Source organism: Ursus arctos, unplaced genomic scaffold, assembly GCF_023065955.2.
Source record: "Ursus arctos isolate Adak ecotype North America unplaced genomic scaffold, UrsArc2.0 scaffold_33, whole genome shotgun sequence".
NCBI lineage: Eukaryota > Metazoa > Chordata > Mammalia > Carnivora > Ursidae > Ursus > Ursus arctos.
This window is the reverse complement of record NW_026623019.1, coordinates 15197415-15217865: the sequence shown is the minus strand read 5'-3', so window position 1 is coordinate 15217865 and position 20451 is coordinate 15197415. Positions and strand designations below refer to the sequence as shown.

The following is a 20451-nucleotide window of genomic DNA, read 5'->3' as shown; positions in this document are numbered from 1 at the left end:
GGTCAAACACTGCCCACAGCAGACAAGGAGAACCTCTGCGGATGACTGGCCTGAAGGGTAGGACAGCCAAAACACAACAGCAGAGTGCACGCAGCACACACCAGATACACTCCCTGAAGCTCCAGGCCCTGGGCGCTACATGACCTCCTCAAAAGTCCATTAATTTCATGAGCAAGAGACATATTTGGCTTTTCAATAGTTGCAAAAAAAAAAAAAAAAGCATTCGACAAAGGACAACATCCATTCATGATAAAAACCCTCAACCAAGTAAGCTGAGAGTAAACATACCTGAACATAATAAAGGTCATATATGAAAACTCCATAGCTAATATCATCCTCAATGGAAAAAAACAAAACAAAACAAAACTGAGAGCTTGTCCTCTACTGTCAGGAACAAGACAGGGGTGTCCACTCTCACCAGTTATTTAACATAGTACTGGAAGTCCTAGCCACAGCAATCAGACAACAAAAAAGAAATAAAAGGGATTCAAGTCAGCAAGAAAGAAGTAAAACTTTCACTATTTACAGATGACGGATACTCTATATAGAACACCTGAAAGACTCTACGAAAAAAACCTGCTAACTGATTAAATGAATTCAGTAAATCTACAGGATACAAAATCAACACACAGAAATCTGTTGAATTTCTAGAAATCTTAATAAAGCAGCAGAAAGACAAATTAAGGAATCAATCCCATTTACAACTGCATCAAAACCAATAAGATGCCTAGGAATAAACCTAACCAAAGAGGTGAAAGACCTGTACCCTGAAAACACTAAAATATTGATGAAAAAAATTGAAGATGACACAAAGAAATGGAAAGACATTCCATGCATATGGATTGGGAGAACAAATATTCTTAAAATGTCTATACTACCCAAAGCAATCTACACATTTAATGCAATCCCTATCAAAATACCAACAGCATTTTTCACAGAGCTAGAACAAACAATCCTGAAATTTATGAAATGACAAAAGACCCCAAATAGTCAAAGCAACCTTGAAAAAGAAAAAAGCAAACCTGGAGATATCACAATTCCTGACTTCATGTTGTATTACAAAGTTGTGGTGATCAAAACAGTATGGTATTGGCACAAAAATAGACACAAAGATCAATAAAACAGATCCAGAAATGAACCCACAACTATATAGTCAATTAATCTTTGACAAAGCAGGAAAGGATATCCAATGGGAAAAAGACAGTCTCTTCAACAAATGGTGTTGGGAAAACTGGACAGTAACATGCAGAAGAATGAAACTGGACCATATATGCAAAGATATATATGTCTATATGCAGTGGGATATTACTCAAACATAAAAAAGAATGAAACCTTGCCATACGCAACAACATGGATGGTGCTAGAGTATTATGCTAAGCGAACTAAGACAGAGAATGACAAATAGCCTATGATTTCACTCATATGTGGAATTTAAGAAACAAATGAGCAAAGGGGAAAAGAGAGCAGCAAAGCAAGAAAGTTAGTAGAGTAGTAAGATAACTACAGAGAACAAACTGATGGTTACCAGAGGGGAGTTGGGTGGGGGATGGGGGAAATAGGTGATGGGGATTAAGGAGTGCACTTGTGATGTGCACCTGGTATTGTAAGGAAGTATTGAAACACGATATGGTACACCTGAAACTAATATTACACTGTATGTTGACTACCTGGAATTCAAATAAAAACTTGAAAAAAAAAGATAATATATAAAAAAATAAAATAGATACTCCTCTCTGATCTACTACAGTAAATTGAATAGATACAAACGTATTAAGCTAATTCTGATTTTTGTTTGTTTTGTTTTGGCTTTTAGTCTAAGTCAGAATGATGTTGAATATTTTATTTGAATATTTCTAAGGTTTAATGAGTCTTTTGAACACTTGGCATTTTTTAAATAGTATTGCTCTCCATAAAAGTGGCTCTATATTTTTAATCACCTGTTTAAAATATGTTGGCTCACCCTTTAGAAGAAAGGTGTTAATTATTAGAATTACAAAAGGCACTATTACATAATTCTGTAATGCTTATTAAAATTTGAAAACAATATTTTTATTTTTATTAACACGATAGGTTTTCTAACTTGAGCTTGTAAAACTACAGGTGCGAAAATGTAGGTGTATCCAATAATGTCTAATATCATTCCAACCCTAAGCTTTACAGGCCTCATTTGATTATTGTGTTGCATTGTTAAACAAGCACCTGTAAGTCTTGTAGGCAAAGGTATTAGTGTAGTACGTGGCTCTCTATCTGTACATAACTATCAGTTACTTTTTCCCCTGATTCTCCCATCCCTCACCCACCACATCTGACAATCACCAATCTGTATCTGTGAGCTTGGCTTATTAATTTATTATTTATTTAAGTTATAGATTCAAAATGTAAGAGATATCATGCAGTAATTATCTTTCTGACTTTGGCTTATTTCACTCAGCGTAATTCTTACTGGGTCTATCCATGTTGCTACAAATGGCAAGATTTCATTCTTTTTTGTGGCTGAATAATATTATGTTGTATATATATACACCATAGCTTCTTTATTCATTCAACCATGGGTGGAGATTCAGATTATTTCCATATCTTGGCTATTGATAAATAATGCTGAAATGAACATGGAGGTGCATATATCTTTTCAAGTTAGTGTTTTTGTTTTGTTTGGATAAATACACATAAGTGGAATAACTGGATCATATGTAGCTCTATTTTTAATATTTAGAGGAGCCTACATACTGTTTTCCATAATGGTTGTGCCAATTTACATTGCCACCAACAGTGCACAGGTGTTTCCCTTTCTCCACATCCTTGCCAACACTTGTTATTTCCCAATGATTAATGTTGCAGAGCCTCTTTTCATGTATCTGTTGGCCAAGATATGTCTTCTTTGGAAAAATCTCTATTCAGATCTGCCCAATTTTATTTATTTATTTATTTAGTTAGTTACTTTCAAGTTTTTATTTAAATTCTAGTTAGTAAACATATAGTGTAGTATTGGTTTCAGGAGGAGAATTAAGTGATTCATCACTTCCATATCGCATGCAGTGCTTATCACAAGTGGCCTCCTTAATACCCATCACCCATTTGGTTCATCCCCCACCCACATCCCCTCCATCAATCCTCAGTTTGTTCTCTATAGTTAAGAGTCTCTCATGGTTTGCCTACCTCTCTTTTTTCCCCTTCCACTATGTTCATTGTTTTATTTCTTAATTTCCACATATGAATGAAATAATATGGTTATGCTTAGCATAATACAGTCTAGCTCCATCCATGTCATTGCAAATGGCAAGATTTTATTCTTTTTGATGGCTGAGTAATATTATTATTCTTTATCCATTCATCAGTCGATGGACACTCTTTCCATAATTTGACTATCATTGATAATGCTGCTATAAACATCGGGGAGGATGTGCCCCTTCAAATCAGTACTTTTGTATTCTTTGGGTAAATACCTAGTAGTGCAATTGCTGAGTCTAGGGTAGTTCTATTTTTAACTTTTTGAGGAACCTTCATACTGTTTTCCAGAGTGGCTGCACCAGTTTGCATTCTCATCAACAGTGTAAGAGCAGACCTGCCCAATTTTTAATTGGACTGTTTTTTTGCCATTAAGTTGTTTGAGTTATTTATGTATTTTGTCTAATAGTCCCTTATCAGATATATGATTTGTAAATATTTTCTTCTAATCAATAGGTTGCCTTTTTTCTGGATGGTTTTCTTTTCTGTGCAGCAGCTTTTTAGTTTGATGTAGTCCCATTTGTTAATTTTTGCTTTTGGTGCTTTTGCTTTTGATGTCAGATTCAAAAAATTATTGCCAAGACCTATGTTAAGGAGCTTACCACCTATGTTTTTTCTAGGATTTTTATAATTTCATGTCTATGTTCAAGTCTTTAATCAATGCTTTTAAACTTTTAAAAAAGTAAACTGTACCCCCAATGTGGGGCTTGAATCAATGACTCCAAGATCAAGAGTTGCATGTCCTACTGACTGAGCCAGTCAGGTGCCCCTAGTCTTTAATCCATTTTGAATTAATTTTTGTGTATGGTGTAAAATAGTTGTCCAATTTCATCCTTTTGCATTTGACTGTTCAATTTTCCCAATACCATTTATTGAAGAGACTACCCTTTCCCCATTGTATATTTGTGACTCCTTTGTTGTTAAGTTAATTGACCATATATGCATGGGTTTATTTTGGGGCTTTCTATTCTATTCTATTGATCTATGTGTCTGTTTTTTATGCCATTACCATACTGTTTTAATTACCATAGTTTTGTAATATAATTTGAGATCAAGATGCATGATGTCTTCAGCTTTGTTCTTTCTCAAGATGACTTTGGCTATTCAGGGTCTTATATAGTTTCATACAAATTTTAGAATTGTTTGTTCTATTTCTGAGAAAAATGCCATTAGAATTTTGATAGGGATTGGGGCACCTGGGTGGATCAGTCCGTTAAACGTCTGACTCTTGTTTTCAGCTGAGGTCATGATCTCAGGGTTGTGAGACTGAGTCCTGTGTCAGGCTCCACACTGGTCATGGAGTCTGCTTAAGAGTCTTTCTCTCCCTCTGCCCGTCCCACCTCCACCCTCTTCCTCTCTTAAAAAAAAAAAAAAAGAATTTTGATAGGGATTGCATTGAATCTGTAGAATGCTTTGGGTGTTTTGACATTTTATTTTTTTTAAGATTTTTTTTATTCATGAGGGAGAGAGAGAGTGAGAGAGAGCACAAGCAGGGGGCAGATGGAGAGGGAGAAGCAGACTCCCTGGCAAGCAGGAAGCCAGCCCAATGTGGGGTTCCATCCCCGGATCCTGAGATCATGACCTGAGCCGAAAGCAGACCCTTAACCGACTGAGCCACCCAGGCGCCCCGAGTTTGGACATTTTACCAATATTTATTCTTTCAATCTTGAGCATGGAGTATGTTTCCATCTGTGAGCAATGGAATGTCTTGTATTGTTCCTGATCTTTAAGGACAAGCTTTCAGCTTTTCACCATTGAATATATTAGCTTTATTATGCTGAGGTACATTCCATCTTATACCAACTCTGTATAGAGATTTTATCATAAATAGTTGTTGAATTTTGCTAAATGCCTTTTCTGCACCTATTCAGACGATTGTATGTTTGTTGGTGATGTATGACATTGACTGATTTGTGGATATTTAACCATCCTTGCATCCCTGGAATAAATCCCACTTCATCATGGTGTATGATTCTTTTAATGTATTTTTTAAGTTTGATTTGCTAATATTTCGTTGAGGGTTTTCCCATCTATGTTCATCAGAGATATTGGCCTGTAATTTTCATTTCTTGTGGCATCCTTGTCTGGTTTTGATATTAGGGTAATGCTGGCCTTGTAAAATGAGTTTAGAAGAGTTCCATCCTCTTCTGTTTTGGGAGAATTTGAGAAGGATTAGTCTAAATTCTTCTTTGAAAGTTTGGTAGAATTCACCTGTGAAGTTGTTTGGTCCTGGACTTTTGTTTGTTGGGAGGTTTTTAATTACTGATTCAACCCCCATGCTAATAATCACTTTGTTGAGATTTTCTGTTTCATCATTATTTAGTCTTGGTAGGGTGTATATTTGCAGAAATTTATCTATTTTTTTAAGTTATTTAATTTGTTGGCATATAATTGTTCCTAGTAGTCTCATGATTCTTTGCATTTTTGTGGTGTCAGTTGTAACATCTTTCATTTCATTTTTTAAACTTTTAAATTATTTTTAAAAACATTAAAAAAAAATTTTTTTAAAGATTTTATTCAGTCATTTGACAGAGAGAGAGTGTGAGCACAAGCAGGCAAATGACAGGCAGAGGGAGAGGGAGAAGCAGACTCCCTGCTGAGCCAGGAGCCCACTGTGGCACTTGATCCCAGGACCCTGGGATCGTGACCTGAGCCAAAGGCAGATACTTACCTGACTGAGCCACCCAGGTGCCCCACGTCTTTCATTTCTGAATTTATTTATTTGAGCCCCCTCTCTTTTTTTCTTGGTGAGTCTAGCTAATGGTTTTTCAAAGGTTTATCTTTTCAAAGAACTAGCTTTTAGTTTCATTGATCTTTTCTGTTGTCTTTTAAATCTCTTATTTCATTTATTTCTGCTCTAGTTTTTGCTATTTCCTTCCTTCTACTGACATTGAACTTCATTTGTTCTTTTTTATCTAATTTCTTGAGGCATAAAGTTAGGTTGCTTATTTAAGAGATTTTTTGTTTCTTGAGTGGGCATTTATTACTATGAACTCCCCCCTTAGAACTGCTTTTGCTGCATCCTATAAATTTTAGTATAATTACATTTCTATTTTCATTTATCTGAAGTTATTTCTTGATGTCTCCTTTGATTTCTTCAATGACCCATTGGTTATTCAGTCTCCTGTTTAATCTCCACATATTTGTGTATTTTCCATTTTTCTTCATGTTATTAATTTCTAGTTCCATACCATTGTGGTCAGAAAAAAAATGCTTGATATGATTTCAATCCTCTAAAATTTATTAAGATTTGTTTTAAATATGATCTGTCTTGGAACGTGTTCCATGTGTACTTGAGAAAAATGTATATTCTGTTGTTTTTGGGTGGAATGTTCTATAAATATCTGTTAAGCCCATCTAGTCTAATGTGTCATTTAAGACCAATGTTTCCTTATTGGTTTTCTGTTTGAATGATCTATCCACTGACATAAGTGGGATATTAAAGTTCCCTACTATTGTTGTATTGCTCTCTATTTCTCTTGTTAGATCTGTTAATATTTGTTTTATATATTTAGGTGTTCCTATGTTGGGTACATAAATATTTACAAATGTTGTATTTTCTTGTTGGGTTGACTCTTTATCATTATGTAATGTCTTTCTTTGTCTCTTATTGCAATCTTTGTTTTAAAGTTTATTTTTTCTGATATAATTACAGCTACTCCAGCTTTCTTTTGGTTTCCATTGTGTGGAATATCTTTTTCCATCCCTTCACTTTTAGACTGTGTGTGTTCTTACATCTAAAGTGAGTGTCTTCTAGGCAGCATAGAGATAGGTCCTATTTTTACATCTATTCAGCCACTTTGTATCTTTCGATTATAGAATTTAGTCCATTTACATTTAAAGTCATATTGTTAGGTATGCACTTATATATATCAATAATGACTTTAAACATAAATGGACTAAACTCACCATTTGATTAACTACTTTTTGGCTGCTTTGTAGTTCCTCTCTAGACATCTTCTCTTGTTTTCTTCCTTTGTGGTTTGATGACTTACTTTAGTAGAATGCTTATGTTCCTTTTCTTTATTTTTGTATATTTACTTTAGGTTTTTGTTTTGTGATTACTGTGAGACTTATATATAACCACTTACATCTCTAACAGTCTATTTTAAGTTGATAACAACTTAAGTTTGATCCCAATGGAAAGCTCAACATTATTATTCCCCCCACCACATATTATGTTTTTAATGTCACATTTTACATCATTTTATCTTGCGTGTTCCTTAACTTAATTATTGTAATCATAGCTTTTAGTACTTTTATTTTATAACTTTCGTTGTAGCTTTGTAAGTTATTAAGCAACTACCTTTACTATACATTTATCTTAAAAAGTGAGGGGCGCCTGGGTGGCTCAGTCATTAAGCGTCTGCCTTTGGCTCAGGGCGTGATCCTGGTGTTCTGGGATCGAGCCCCACATCAGGCTTCTCCACTGGGAGCCTGCTTCTTCCTCTCCCACTCCCCCTGCTTGTGTTCCCTCTCTTGCTGGCTGCTCTCTCTCTGCCAAATAAATAAAATAAAATCTTTAAAAACATTTTTTTAAAAAAGTGGACTTCATTCTTTCATATATGTTATTGTTATAAATTAGTGCCCTTTTTAGCTTAAAAAAGTCTCCTTAACACTTCTTATAAGGCCAGTTTAGTGGTGATGAACTCCTTTAGCTTTTGCTTACGTGGAAAATTCTTTATCTCTCCTTCCCTTCTGAATGATAACTTTGCTAGGTAGAATATTTTGGTTGAAGTTTTTTCCTTCAGCACTTTGAATATGTCATACCACTCCCTTCAGACCTGCAAAGTTATTGCTGAAAAATCTGCTGACAGTCTTATGGGGGTGCCCTTGCATGTAAGAAGTTTTTTTTCTTTTTGCTGCTTTTAATATTCTCTCCTTGTCTTTAACTTTTGACATCTTAATTATAATGTGTCTTGGTGTGAATTTCTTTGTGTTCCTTTTATTTGGAACTTTTGGGTTTCCCGGATCTGGATGTCTGTTTCCTTAACCAGGGTAGGGAAGTTTTTTGCCCCTATTTCTTCAAATAAGATTTCTGTCCCTTTCTCTCTGTGTGTTCCTTCTTGGACTCCTGTAATGTGCATGTTAGTCTGCTTGATATTGTTCTGTAAGTCCCTTAAGCAAACTTCATTTTCAAAATTCTTTTTTTTTTTTTTTTTTTTTTGGGCACCTGGATGGCTCAGTCAGTTAAGTGTCTGGTCAAGGTCAGGTCATCCCAGGGACCTGGAATCAAGTTTTGCTTTGGGCTCCCTGCTCAGTGGGGAGTCTGCTTCTCCCTCAACCCCTCCCCCCTGCTTGTGATCTCTCTCTTGATCTCTCTCTCAGATAAAGAAATAAAATCTTTAAAAAAAATTCTTTCTTCACTTCACTGCTTTCATTGATTACCTTCTAGTTACCTGATCCTTTTTCTTCACTTTGTTTGTTGTTGAACCCTTCTATTGTATTTTTTTCATTTCAGTTATTGTATTCTTCTGCTTTGTGACTTCTAATTGGTACTTTCTTATTTTCTTTTTTAATCTCTTTGTTGAAGTTCTCACTGTGTTCCAATCTTCTCCCAAGTTCAGTGGGCATCTTTATGACTATTTCTTTGAATTCTTTATCAGGTAAATTACTTATCTCCATTTCATTAAGCTTTTTTCCCCCTGAGGTTTTATGTTGATTTTTCATTTGGGACCTATTTCTCTGTTTCTTCATTTTGCCTTAGTCTCTGTGTTGGTTTCTATAGCAGATGAAACAGCCACCTCTCCCAGTCTTGAAGGAGTGGCCTCGTGTGGGACATGAATCTTGTTGTTCAACCTGGCCTCGGCTCTTGCATGTCTCTCAAACCTATGTACTTGTTCAAGCAGCCTATTATATTTTTAATAGCTCCCACTCATTCAGTATGTGCCAAGACCTGTCAGTGTCCCAAAGGGAAAGATCTTAGCACCTAGAATCCAGCTGACCGAAAGCCAGATCCTCAGGCATCAGCTTTTAAAACTGTGCACTATATACAGTCCTATGGGACTGCAAACATAAAACCCTATTTGTCGCCAGGGTTGGGTGATCTGGAGGTGTCCACTGTGCAGCAGTCACAAGAATCAGGGCTCCAGATGAGTATAAAAGCCCTTTTCTGGGAGATTTTCACAAGCTGAAACAAGGCAGAAGGAGAGCACCAAGGTGGCATCCACAGCCTACATTCCTGGAGAGCAGCTCCATAGGCCGCTAAATGTGTGCCAAACCAGCAGTGTGCTCCTCAGACCAAAGCTCCAGGACAAGTTAAGAAGCCTTCTTCATAGAAAAATTGGGGTTTGTGCCTCAGCCTGCTGTTTGTGTGGTACTTTGGGATAGTGGTCTGCCAAGAGCCATCTTTCTGATTGCCAACATCCTGTGGGACCTAAGACTGGAAGCACCGTGGCCACTAGAGTTAGCTGATCAAGAGTTGTCCCCTGGGTGGCAGCCATGAACACCAGAGTTGCAGATAGATATGTGTAAAGCTGCCCTTCAGGAGACAGTGGTGCTCCAGAGCGTGTCAGCAGGTGAGCATGACTATAGGACCTGCCCTCTGAGGTCTCCGGAAAGGATTCCAGACAGCCCCAAGATGGATGTTTAATTAGAAGCCTGCCCCTTAGGCCACAGTCATGATGATTAACTAATAGGCCTCCTTCATGGAAAGACTGAGCTCCTGTGGTCTATTGCCTCTTGGTAGGCCCTGGAGATGGTAGCTATTTCAGAACTCTTTTTCTGTTGGTTACTCTCCTGTGGGACTCATGAGTGTAAGCCCCACTGGCCACCAGAACCACATGATATAGAGGTGTCCCCTAGCAGCAGTCACAAAAATTAGGGAGCCGGACAGGCGTATGAGCTCCTTTCTGGGTGATACTAATTTTAGAGTCCCATGGGAGCAGGAACATAAGCTCCCGTGGCCTTGAGTCAGGAGATCAGGAGGCATGCCCTAGGCATGCCCTTTGCAGCTGCAGAAGTCAGGGCACCAGATGCCTATAAAAGCTCCCTTCCACAAAATACTGGGGCTTTGGAGCATGGCAAAGGGAGAGTGTGAAGATGGTGCCTGTCAGTCTCCATCCCTGGAACGTGTTTCGGGCAAGCTCCTAGATATGTGTGTTCAGTCGGATGCCTGCCTCTCAGACCAATGCTTTTAATAGAAGCAGGTGTCCGTTCTTCACTTTAAGTCTGGTTGGGGTGGGCCCCCTCTGGGCTGGGCCCTGGGGCAGATGAATCTGAGCACACAAGCCCTTCCAGAGGTGTTTCTCAGATCATTTCAGTCTTGTGCGTCTCAGGTCATGAGTCCCATTGATTTTCAAAGTTAGATGGTTTGGTGGCTCACCTCTCAGGCACAGGTCTTAAAAGTAGGAGTGTCTAATATGGGGTTTAAGCCTTCGCTCCTCAGGGAGAACCTCTGGATTTTGCATTCCTTACCGGTAGTGGGTATCCTTGAAGGGGATGGGGTTTAATTGCAAGCTTGTGTTCCAGCCTCTCCTATCTGGTTTGATGTGGTTTTCTTCTAATTAGCCTGATGTGTAGTTGTCGCTCAGCCAGGCTTTAAGCTTTTCAAAGAGAAAATTTTTCTATATGTAGCTGTAGACTAAGTGTGGGAAAAGGTGAATTCAGGATCTTCCTATGTCACCATCTTGAAAGAGAACTCTATCAATTAATTTTTAATTGTTCCCATTTTGGAAGTTCATGAAGACAAAAGAATATATAGAAAAAATTAAAGTCCTTTCCCCAAAGACAACCACCATTAATATTTCAGCTTGTTTTTTAATCTATAGTTATATGTATATATTTGAATTCATCATTTCTTTAGTTAATCAAAGAAATAGACAGGGCTATATAATTCACATTGGTATTAGAATACTCTTGAATTGTTTCAACATGCTCTACTTTTGTAACCTTTCTGTGAACTCAAAATTCCCAAATATTTAAAAATATAATTGCTTTGACTTTATTAAAACGAAGCATAGTCATAAATATTTAAGCAATGCAATTAAATGCAAAAAAGAACGTAAAAAATGTTACCACTATCACTTAGAGACATAATCTTTGATAACATTGAGAATCCTATCTAGCAGCTCTTGATGGATAGGGGACTAGCTAGTGGAAATGCAGAATGGACAGAAGAAAGATAGAAGTACTTTTTATAGACTTGAATCATAAAAGGAATTACATGCAGTTTTACTTGAATTTAATAGAAGACACTGAAGTAAAATATAAGAAATAGCTAAGATAATAATAGCTCAGATAAATGTTTCTTCAACATTAAATTTTTTAGCCAATAAAGATTATCAGAGGGGCACCTGGGTGGCTCAGTTGGTTGAGCATCTGCCTTCGGCTCAGGTCATGATCCCAGGGTCCTGGGATCGAGTCCTGTGTTGGGCTCTCTTTTCCCTCTCCCTCTACCTGCCGATCTGCCAGATTGTGCTCTCTGTCTGTATTAAAAAAAAGAAAAATTATCAGAAGTTAAAAAGGAAAGACCAGGAAGAATATACACGACCTAGATGCTCTAATTTTAGGTCCCTTTGATTGATTTCCATGATTAAAAGACAAGGAAGTTAACATTCTTATATATTTTTCTGTTTCCCTTCTCATTCTGTTGCTTATATTATTTTTATTTTATCAAATAAAAACATTTACCTTCCCTCTGTAATCATAATTTCCATATTTATTTACTTTAGTTCTTCGTGTAAGTACATTAAATACTTGATTTTTTTTTTTTTTTACCACATCCCATCCATCCTAGAGGATTAAAAAATAAATTCATCTCTTGGTTGGTTGCTTTTACTGCTGTATAGTTTTTTAAATTTAATTTTTATATGTGTTGCTTGCTTGTTCAAGAGTGCATATGCCCTAATCTTATATTTGTATTAGACCTTGACTAGCATACATTTTTTAGTTACATGATCTTTCCTGGAGAACAAATACTGCAGATATTATTCTATTATGGCATTTACTGGTGTTCTAGTGCTTTACCAAATGTTCCTCCATTCATTTTTGATTGTCTAGAATTCATAATTGAGGAATATTTTCAAGAAGAGTTTTCAGTTCCTGTATTTCTTCAGCTCTTACTTGGTGGACATTGTCTTCCTCTTGCCTTTACATGTGAACAAAACTTGATGTATTATATACTGTATTCTTCTAAAGTAAGCTAGAGAAAAGAAAATGTTACTGAGAAAATCGCAAGGAAGATAAAATACATTTATAGGGCTATACTATATTTATCCCCAAAAATATGCATATAAGTGGACCCACACAGTTCAAACCCATGTTGTTCAAAGGTCAACTGTACAAGAAAATGAAATAAAAATTGTGAATTACCGAATCAATTTCTAGAGAAATTAGGAGCAATGCAGAATGTTCATCGTCACTATTTTATTTCAAAAATTTTCTGTATGGTTCAACTCTTCCCACTGATTATTTTGTTTTATAGCTCCATAGCCCTAAATAAAATGCTTTTCTTACTATTTCTTGGTTAGCTTTAGGTATTATGTTTTGATGCCTCGCGTGGAACATAAAGATTTAACTCTCTTTTACCACCCCCAGCGCACATAGACACTCATTTCCTCATATAGATGTATTATATATAAGCTTGGTTAGTTCAGTATTCAGGATTTATCGTGTCATGACTATGTAAATGCTATTCACAGGTGAGTTATGCAGTATACTATGATTACTCTTCCTCATCTGCATAGAACAGGAAATATAGTATACTATGATTTTTCTTTTCCTGAAATTAATAATTGCTTTTTATTGCTTGCTCAGTTTTTATGTATTTCCTAGTATTTTAAACCCAAACTCTCCCCAAATTTGTAATTTATTTTCAATATGTTCAGGAATTTTATTACCTACAACTTATTGAAGAAAATTTCCCTGCGTTTTCCAGGCCTGCTCAAGTAGGCCTCATTGGCCCTGCTACACGGTTCTCATCTTTGCTCCCCTTTTACTGCCATCCTGTGGATTCTCTTTACTTTTCCTTGTACTGGATTTCATTCCCTGAATACCAAGCTTTCCTAGTCTTGGTTTATTCCTTTGTTTTGTAGAGCCGATCCTCCGGTAGCCACTTAGGAAGGGGAGCATGGGAGAAGAATATTGGGATCTGGAACACCTAAAAATGTCTTTATTTAATATTGCATTTTATAGTCTAGCTGGATTTGTTAATTTAGTTTGGAAATAATTTTCCCTCAAAATTTTGAAGTCATTGGACTGTTGTCTTCTAGCTCCCAGTGTTGCTGTTGAGATATTTAATCATCTTCTGATTCTTCAGTTTTTGTATGATGCTTTTCTCTCAAGCTTGTAGGAGCTTTTGTTTGTTACCACTTTTCTAGAATTTCATAATAGTTTGACTCTCTTTTCATCCTTTGGTTTGGATGCTCAATAGGGTCATTCAATCTGGAAATTTAGACTCTTGTATTCTAGGAAAAGGTTTTGAATCTGTTCTTTGATAGTATCCTTAACTCTGGTTTTTCTCTTCTATCTTGACTTCTTGGCCTGGTTTCCTAATTTTCTTAGTTTTTCCATCCATTTTTTCACATTATTGTTCTTTCATCTTACTTTTTGCAAGATTTTTTTCAACTTTATCTTCTAACCATCCTGTTAATTTTTTTTTATTTCTGGTACCACACTTTTAATTATTAAATAGAGTTTTGTTTGTTCTCAGAGTTCTGCCTTTAAATATAATCCTTTTTTTTTTTTTTGATAGATAGCACAAGCAAGGGGAACAGGGAGCCTGATGTAGGGCTCCATCCCAGGACCCTGGGATCATGACCCCAGCCAAAGGCAGATGCTTAACTGACTGAGCCACCCAGGTGCCCCAGAAATAATCCTATTCTTGTTCATGGTTATAAAATATTCCTAATTCTCTAAGGATAGGAACGATTTAGTTTTTTGATTTTTTTTGTTTTTGTTTTTGTTTTTTTCTGGAGAGGAAAGGCGGGCAAATTGTTTAGTATTTTGAACGTGTGTTCTCCCTACTTTGTCTTGTTTACCCTTTGGGTAATTTCCTTATATTTAAGACTTGCATTCTAAAAAGCTATTGAGAATATCTGTGCATGTGTGAGCTTTGTCAACTGGGGCCTTTACAGAGTGGTCTGGCAAGGACATATTTGGGGAAACTCCTATTTTTAGGTCTTATCTTCCAACTGGTCAGAATTCCTAGAGAAGAATCTTCTAACCTCCTTTCTGGAGGGGAAAGTCCTGACTGAGTGCATTCTGATCATCAAGTAAAGAGAAGAATTGTGGTCTAGACATTTATTACATAAAATTTCAATCAATTTTTCTACCCTCAAATGTGCTTAGTGTTTCCTAGTCTAACCATTTTCTTTTTTAAAAGAAATAATTAAATTGAAATTTAATATACAAACAGAAAGTACACACACATGAGTATATATCTCAATGAATTCCTACACAGGGAACACACCTGTGTAAGCAGCACCCAGACGAAGACATAAAACAGTCACCACCTGTGATGACTCCTTGCGCTTCTTCACAGTCGTTCCCCTCCCACCACCAAAGGTAATTAACAGTCCGACTTCTGTCATTCTAGATTCGTTTTTGCCTGTTGTTAAACACACACACACACACACACACACACACACACACAAATATATGGAATTTCCTTTTGTGTTGGCTTCTTTTACTCAACATGATGTTACTGAGATTTATCCATATTATCACATGTAGCTATTGAGAATTTATAATTTATCACACATAGCTATTTAGAATTTTGCTATTGAAGGACAACTGAGTTAGGATCAAAGAAGTATGGTTCTATATTTCAGTCACTGTGTTTTTTAATTATAACTTTTTGAGGAATAATTGACAAGCATAATTATATAATTATATTTAAACTATATAACATGGTGTTTTGATATATATGTCTATAGTAGAATGATTACCAATATCAAGATAATTAATATATTTATCACCTGATACAATTAATGTAGATAACTCTTTTTTTTGTGGTGAGAATGCTTCAGCTCTACCCTCAACCACTTTAAAGTATACACTATTGTATTATTAATTATAGTCACCACCATGCTGCGAATTAGATCTTCAGAACTTATTCTTCTTATAACTGAAAACGTGTACCCTTTGACTTTCCCCTCCCTCTATCCCTGGCAACCACTATTCTATTCTCTGTATATGAAATTAGTCAAGCAGTGTGTTAAATGCTTTATGTATGTGATCTTATTCATCTTCATTATAATCCTAGAATTAGGTCTTTTATTCATCCATCCATTCATTCATTCATTCTTCATTCAATTAACAAATATTTATTTATACCTATTATATACCAGGCACTTTTCTAGGTGTGGGGAAATCAGCCAAAAGAAAGAGGCATATATCTATGAATAGTTAAATAAAACAGGTAAGAATCTATACCCTCCTGAAGCTTACATTTTATAAGCAAAATATTTGATATATTAGATATGGACAAATGTTGCTGAGAAAAAGCAAGGAGGGGGATGTGAGGAGCTGATGATGAAGGAGGGATATCTGTAATTTTATTTTACTTTATTTTTTATTTTTTGAAAGAGAGAGAGAAAGCACCAGTGAGGAGCGAAGGGGGGCACAGAGGGAGAGGGAGAGGGAGAATCCCAAGCAGACTCCACACCCAGCGCAGGCCCTGACATGGGGCTCTATCTCACGACCCTGAGATCATGACCTGAGCTGAAATCAAGAGTCAGACGCTTAAGTGACTGAGCCACTCGGGCGCCCTGGCACGTTTGCAGTTTTAGATAGTGGGTGAAGGAAGATACCACTGAAAAAATGAGTTTTGAGCCCAAGCTTAAAGGAAGTGAGAGAGTAAGCCATGCAACTATTTGGAGGAAGAGCACTCTAGGCAGAAGAAAAGGCAAGAGTAAAAGTCTACAGGAAGAAGGTTTTCGGTTTTCTGAAAATAAGGAGGGTGGTGTGGTTGGAAGGAGAGTGCAAGGAGATACAGTCATGCAGGCAGAGCCTGGGTCAGATCTTGCAGGCAGCTAACTGTTAAGAACTTTCTTTTTGCCTAAGTGAGACAGAAGGCATTGGGGTCTTTGATCAGAGGACAGACATGATTGGTCCTACATATTAACAAAGTCATTCTGCCTGTTTTATTGAATGGGGCAAGAGTAAGGGCAGGGCAACCTGTTATTAGCTATTAGTCTCCCCATTTGGCAGGTGAGGAGAATGAGACGTGGACATGACCCAGGTCATAAACTCTTAACACAAGCAGAGCAGCAGCATCAATAACACCTGGGACCTAGAAATGCAGACTCTCGGGCCCCACCCCAGCCCAGCTGAATCCCAATCTGCATTTTAGGAGGAACCTCTAGTGATTCCCATGCACATTAAAGTTTGAAAAGCCTTGGTAAACATCTAAGAGATCACTGTGATTGGAACTCATTGATCAGGGAAGAATACTAGTGAAGTGATGTTCTTAAGGAAATGTTACTTGGTAGCAAATAAATAGAGAAGAGAGAGGGATACCAACCAGGAGGAAATTATAATAACCCGGAAGTGTGGGGCTGAATGGCTGGAGTAAGATAATAACGATAGGAATGAAAAATAGTTTTTAACAAGGAAGGGAGGGGAGTCTTTTTTAATGAAGGAAAAAGTCCATAAAACTTAAGCAGTGATTGGATATACTGGTGCATGGGAAGGGGCCATGAGACAGAGAGTTAGATAAAACATAACATTGAATTTTCAAACCTTGGTAAGAGAGTAAATGGACCATTCCTGGAAAAAGAGAAGTAAGAACAGGGATTGTGAGGATGAGGTCAAAGCAAATTTCAAATTCCTGAACTGAACTTGGTGGTGGTTGCAAATGTTCAGCAGAGAGTCAGGAATCTCTGGATGGAGAACACTTGGAGCTGAAGTACTAGTTTTGGAGTCATTTGCCTGGAGGTGCCCACTGAAGCAATGGAGTGACTGAGATATTGGGGGAGAAGACAGAAGACTGTGACCACATACCTAGGACCAGCACCCCTTTTAGAAAGGGTAGAGGGAGTTAGAGAAGGAGGAAGAGAGTGTAACATCTCTAAAGCCAAGGGCAGGGAGAGAGTTTTTATTTAGCTACATGTCATGGAGGTTAGGAGAAATAAAAAAAGATGGATCTTAGCAAAAGTAAAATCAAGCTGTTGGTGTATTTTAAAGAATGTTTTCACAGAGGCTTATAGAGAGAGTGGATGGTCAGGAAACATGATATTCGTCCTCAGCGATGTCCTGATCACCAGAAAGGTAGACAAGATGACCCATTAGTAATTATCTGAGAAGATGCACTTATTGACAACTGCCCATTTATATATGTATGATTCATACAGGTTTTTGGTAACTCGTCAATAGGTTGTATAGATAGATGCATGGTGGATTTGCGAAGCTCTAAATGAAAGTCAAACTTCAGACAAGATATATTTCTTTTTGGCCTTTTCGAAAAACCTGATTAGAATTTTTTTGGTCACATTTTATCTGATCACTGCACACTTTTACTATGGCTCTTATTGTTTTAACTGCTGGTTACTTAGTGTAAGAGATCTGTTTTTGTTTGTTGTTTGTTTGTTTGTTTTAGCTCATCTTTGCTGCTTATCAAGTGTTACTCCAATAGTGACTCCATTGTGATGGAGCGCTAATGGCTCCATGAAACAGTCAGGCCTGTGCAAATGACCATCATGTGACCAAGAACTATAGCTTCATGGGGCCAAATGTCTCTCAGTGATGCCAAGTCAAAAGATTGCTTTAAGAGGCACCCTTGCAGTAAAAATCACTCATGTATCACTCACAGGATACATCCTATCAGAATCATAGTCATAATAGATTTTATTTACTCTAAGTAAATATTTGACAGTGTTCTATTCAATGGATTCTTAAAGATTAAATATGCCAAAATATATCTTCCTTTAATAAAGAAAATGTGGCTGAAAATATGAAAAAAGCATGAATATTTAAGTGTTTATAATTCCACTTCTTTCAAAGAAGCCAGAACAGTGTTTATTGTTGTCTCTCCATCTCCTTGCGGTGGTGACGACTCTAGCCTGGCTCAGCTCACACTTGTACTTGAGGGGCTGTGTGTGTGCAGGTGAACTGGTTGCGGACTCTGGAGGATAAGAGACCAGGTAGGCAGCAAGTGTAGTATTTCTTCAGAAATGAAGAAATAAAGGTTTACATTAAATGAGAATAAACAAGTTAAAGATAAAATGCTCTAATGAAAATTAGAGAGTTCTGGTATACTTCTTTCCAAATCGCACTACTTTGAGCTTGAGAATATTTGGTCTGTTGTCTGTTAAATGGAAGTAATTATAGTGTCTATCCTATAGTGTTGTTGTGAAGAATAAATGAGAAAAATGAATATTAAGCAAACACACAGTCGTGTGTGTCATTGAGCCATTAAGTTAAGCATCTAATGAATCCTAACAGCCTTTTCCCCAGAAAAAATGCACATAATCATAAATTTTACATACAATTCGGGGTTCAAAGGACCTTTGGTTCCCTTGAAATTTATGTTAAGAACCTCAGTTCTGGAAGATTTGGAATTTTTTTTTCTTTTTTCATATGGACAACAGAATAATAATGGCCAATGAGTATTTGTTGCTTACCGTGTGCCAGGCACTGTTATAATAAGAAACAAGGAAGGTGGCTTAAAGCTTGCACGTGCGTGTGTGTGCACGCGCGTGTGCGTAGCATTTTTCTCCAACTTCCCGGGTATTTGTTGTAGTCTAGCAAAAGGAAATGAGGGGTTAGCAATAAAGACTTAAAGTGCTCATCGTTTTAGGCGTGCTAAGAGCATGCGAGATGCACTTAAAGCGCTTGCGACATTTCAGAGACAAAGCAGTATATGGGTGTAGCATGAGAAACTCATGGAATTTCTTTGAAATTGTTTGACAGTGTTGAAACAGTTCCCACTTGCTTCCTTCAGTGGAGGGGGGTGGGTAGGAGGGTGGCCTGGTGATGGAACTGAGTTCCTAAAATGAGCTTGGCAATTCCTGGAAAATACCGCAGGCAGGGTGATAAGAACTCTGAGTCATCAATTTACTTCTAAGTCAGCAGTCTAAGGCTATGAGGAAAATGAAGTTTATAGCATAATAAACACAATCGACAGCTAGCTCTGAGGTTCCCTATTCAGCGCTGTATTTAAGACCCAGTTTTGGCTTTCCTCAGCCACTCGACCGGAAATGCATAATCCATTTGGCCCTGTTGGTGGAGTGGAATTCCACCTAAAAGAAACCGTGTGCTTGCAGATGTTATATCAGGCTTCTGCTCACAATATCCTGCACCGTTTATCTAAATAAATCGCTGCCATTTCTTTCTCAAATCTGGCTGAGATTTCTCTCCCCCCACCCCCACTTCTTCTAGAAGCATTTACGTCGTAGTTGCTCTTTTAAACAACCATCTGAAGAAAAAGAACATTCCATTGATGACATTCTAGTGCCTCCAAGAAATGTACGCCTGTTCCTCAGTTCTTCCTTATCTTTCCGTACCCCGGGTTTGCAGAAAAGCGAGAAATGGCAGTTCAAAAGGGCACTGAAGTTTTTAGACTCGAGCACGGTGGGGAAGAAAACAAGGCTGAGGGAACCCAGAGACCCCGCTAATGTTTCCTATAAAACTTTGGAATTTCACGAAAAAGGATCTAAATGATAACCCATCTTTCAAAGTGGGGCTCCAAAATGAAAAAGATAAACCCTTTTATACGTCAGGGAAAATAACCACTAACAGAGTTGGCAGAGGTTCTAAATACATTTTTATTTTCTATAACTTAATGCCAAAGTCGAACTCCGGGCGCCAGACAGCCGCTCGGGAGGACAGTGTATTCAAGCGCAAATGCCCAGGACTGCCGAGGTTCCCTCCGCCGATTTGCTGCAGCTGGGGAGCTCGGGCAGAGGATGACGACAGGAGTGTTAATCATTGCCCCGACCAGGCAATCTTAGTCACAAGTTCCTGCAGAAAGTGAAATCACCCCCTCTGGTTTAAAGACGGCTAAAAACTTTTTACTCCGTTCACGTTGCAATTTCTCCCTTTCAGGTTAAGCACATGGAAATTTGTTCAGCAATTCTTTTTACAGCACTATTTCCATTAGTTGCTCCCACGAGCTGGGGTTTATCTGATTGTGCGGTGGATGGAAACTTCAGGATAAAATTCAATGGCCGAAGGCTGAGTGAAGTTTACCCTGGCTGTGGTTATGAAGAGGGTAAGTGAATGAACCTCTTTGTTGCTCTTGTGTTTATTTTCTCTTATGCTAGATTTTATACGCCATAAAATGCA

The 20451-nt window shown here is 37.4% G+C and overlaps 1 protein-coding gene across 2 annotated transcripts in view; it reads left to right on the top strand.

Annotated features, from left to right (window-relative positions):
* Nucleotides 1-20451, top strand: part of TRPM6 (transient receptor potential cation channel subfamily M member 6) — a 187709-nt gene that overhangs the window by 13498 nt on the left and 153760 nt on the right. The window contains exon 3 of one of the 2 annotated variants that reach the window (XM_048218395.2): nucleotides 20212-20377. In XM_048218395.2, the coding sequence (XP_048074352.2) occupies nucleotides 20369-20377 (9 nt within the window). In that variant the 5' untranslated portion in view covers nucleotides 20212-20368. Of the gene's footprint in view, nucleotides 1-15738; nucleotides 20378-20451 lie in introns of those variants that run through there. The other variant, XM_044391103.3, reaches the window with a different exon arrangement.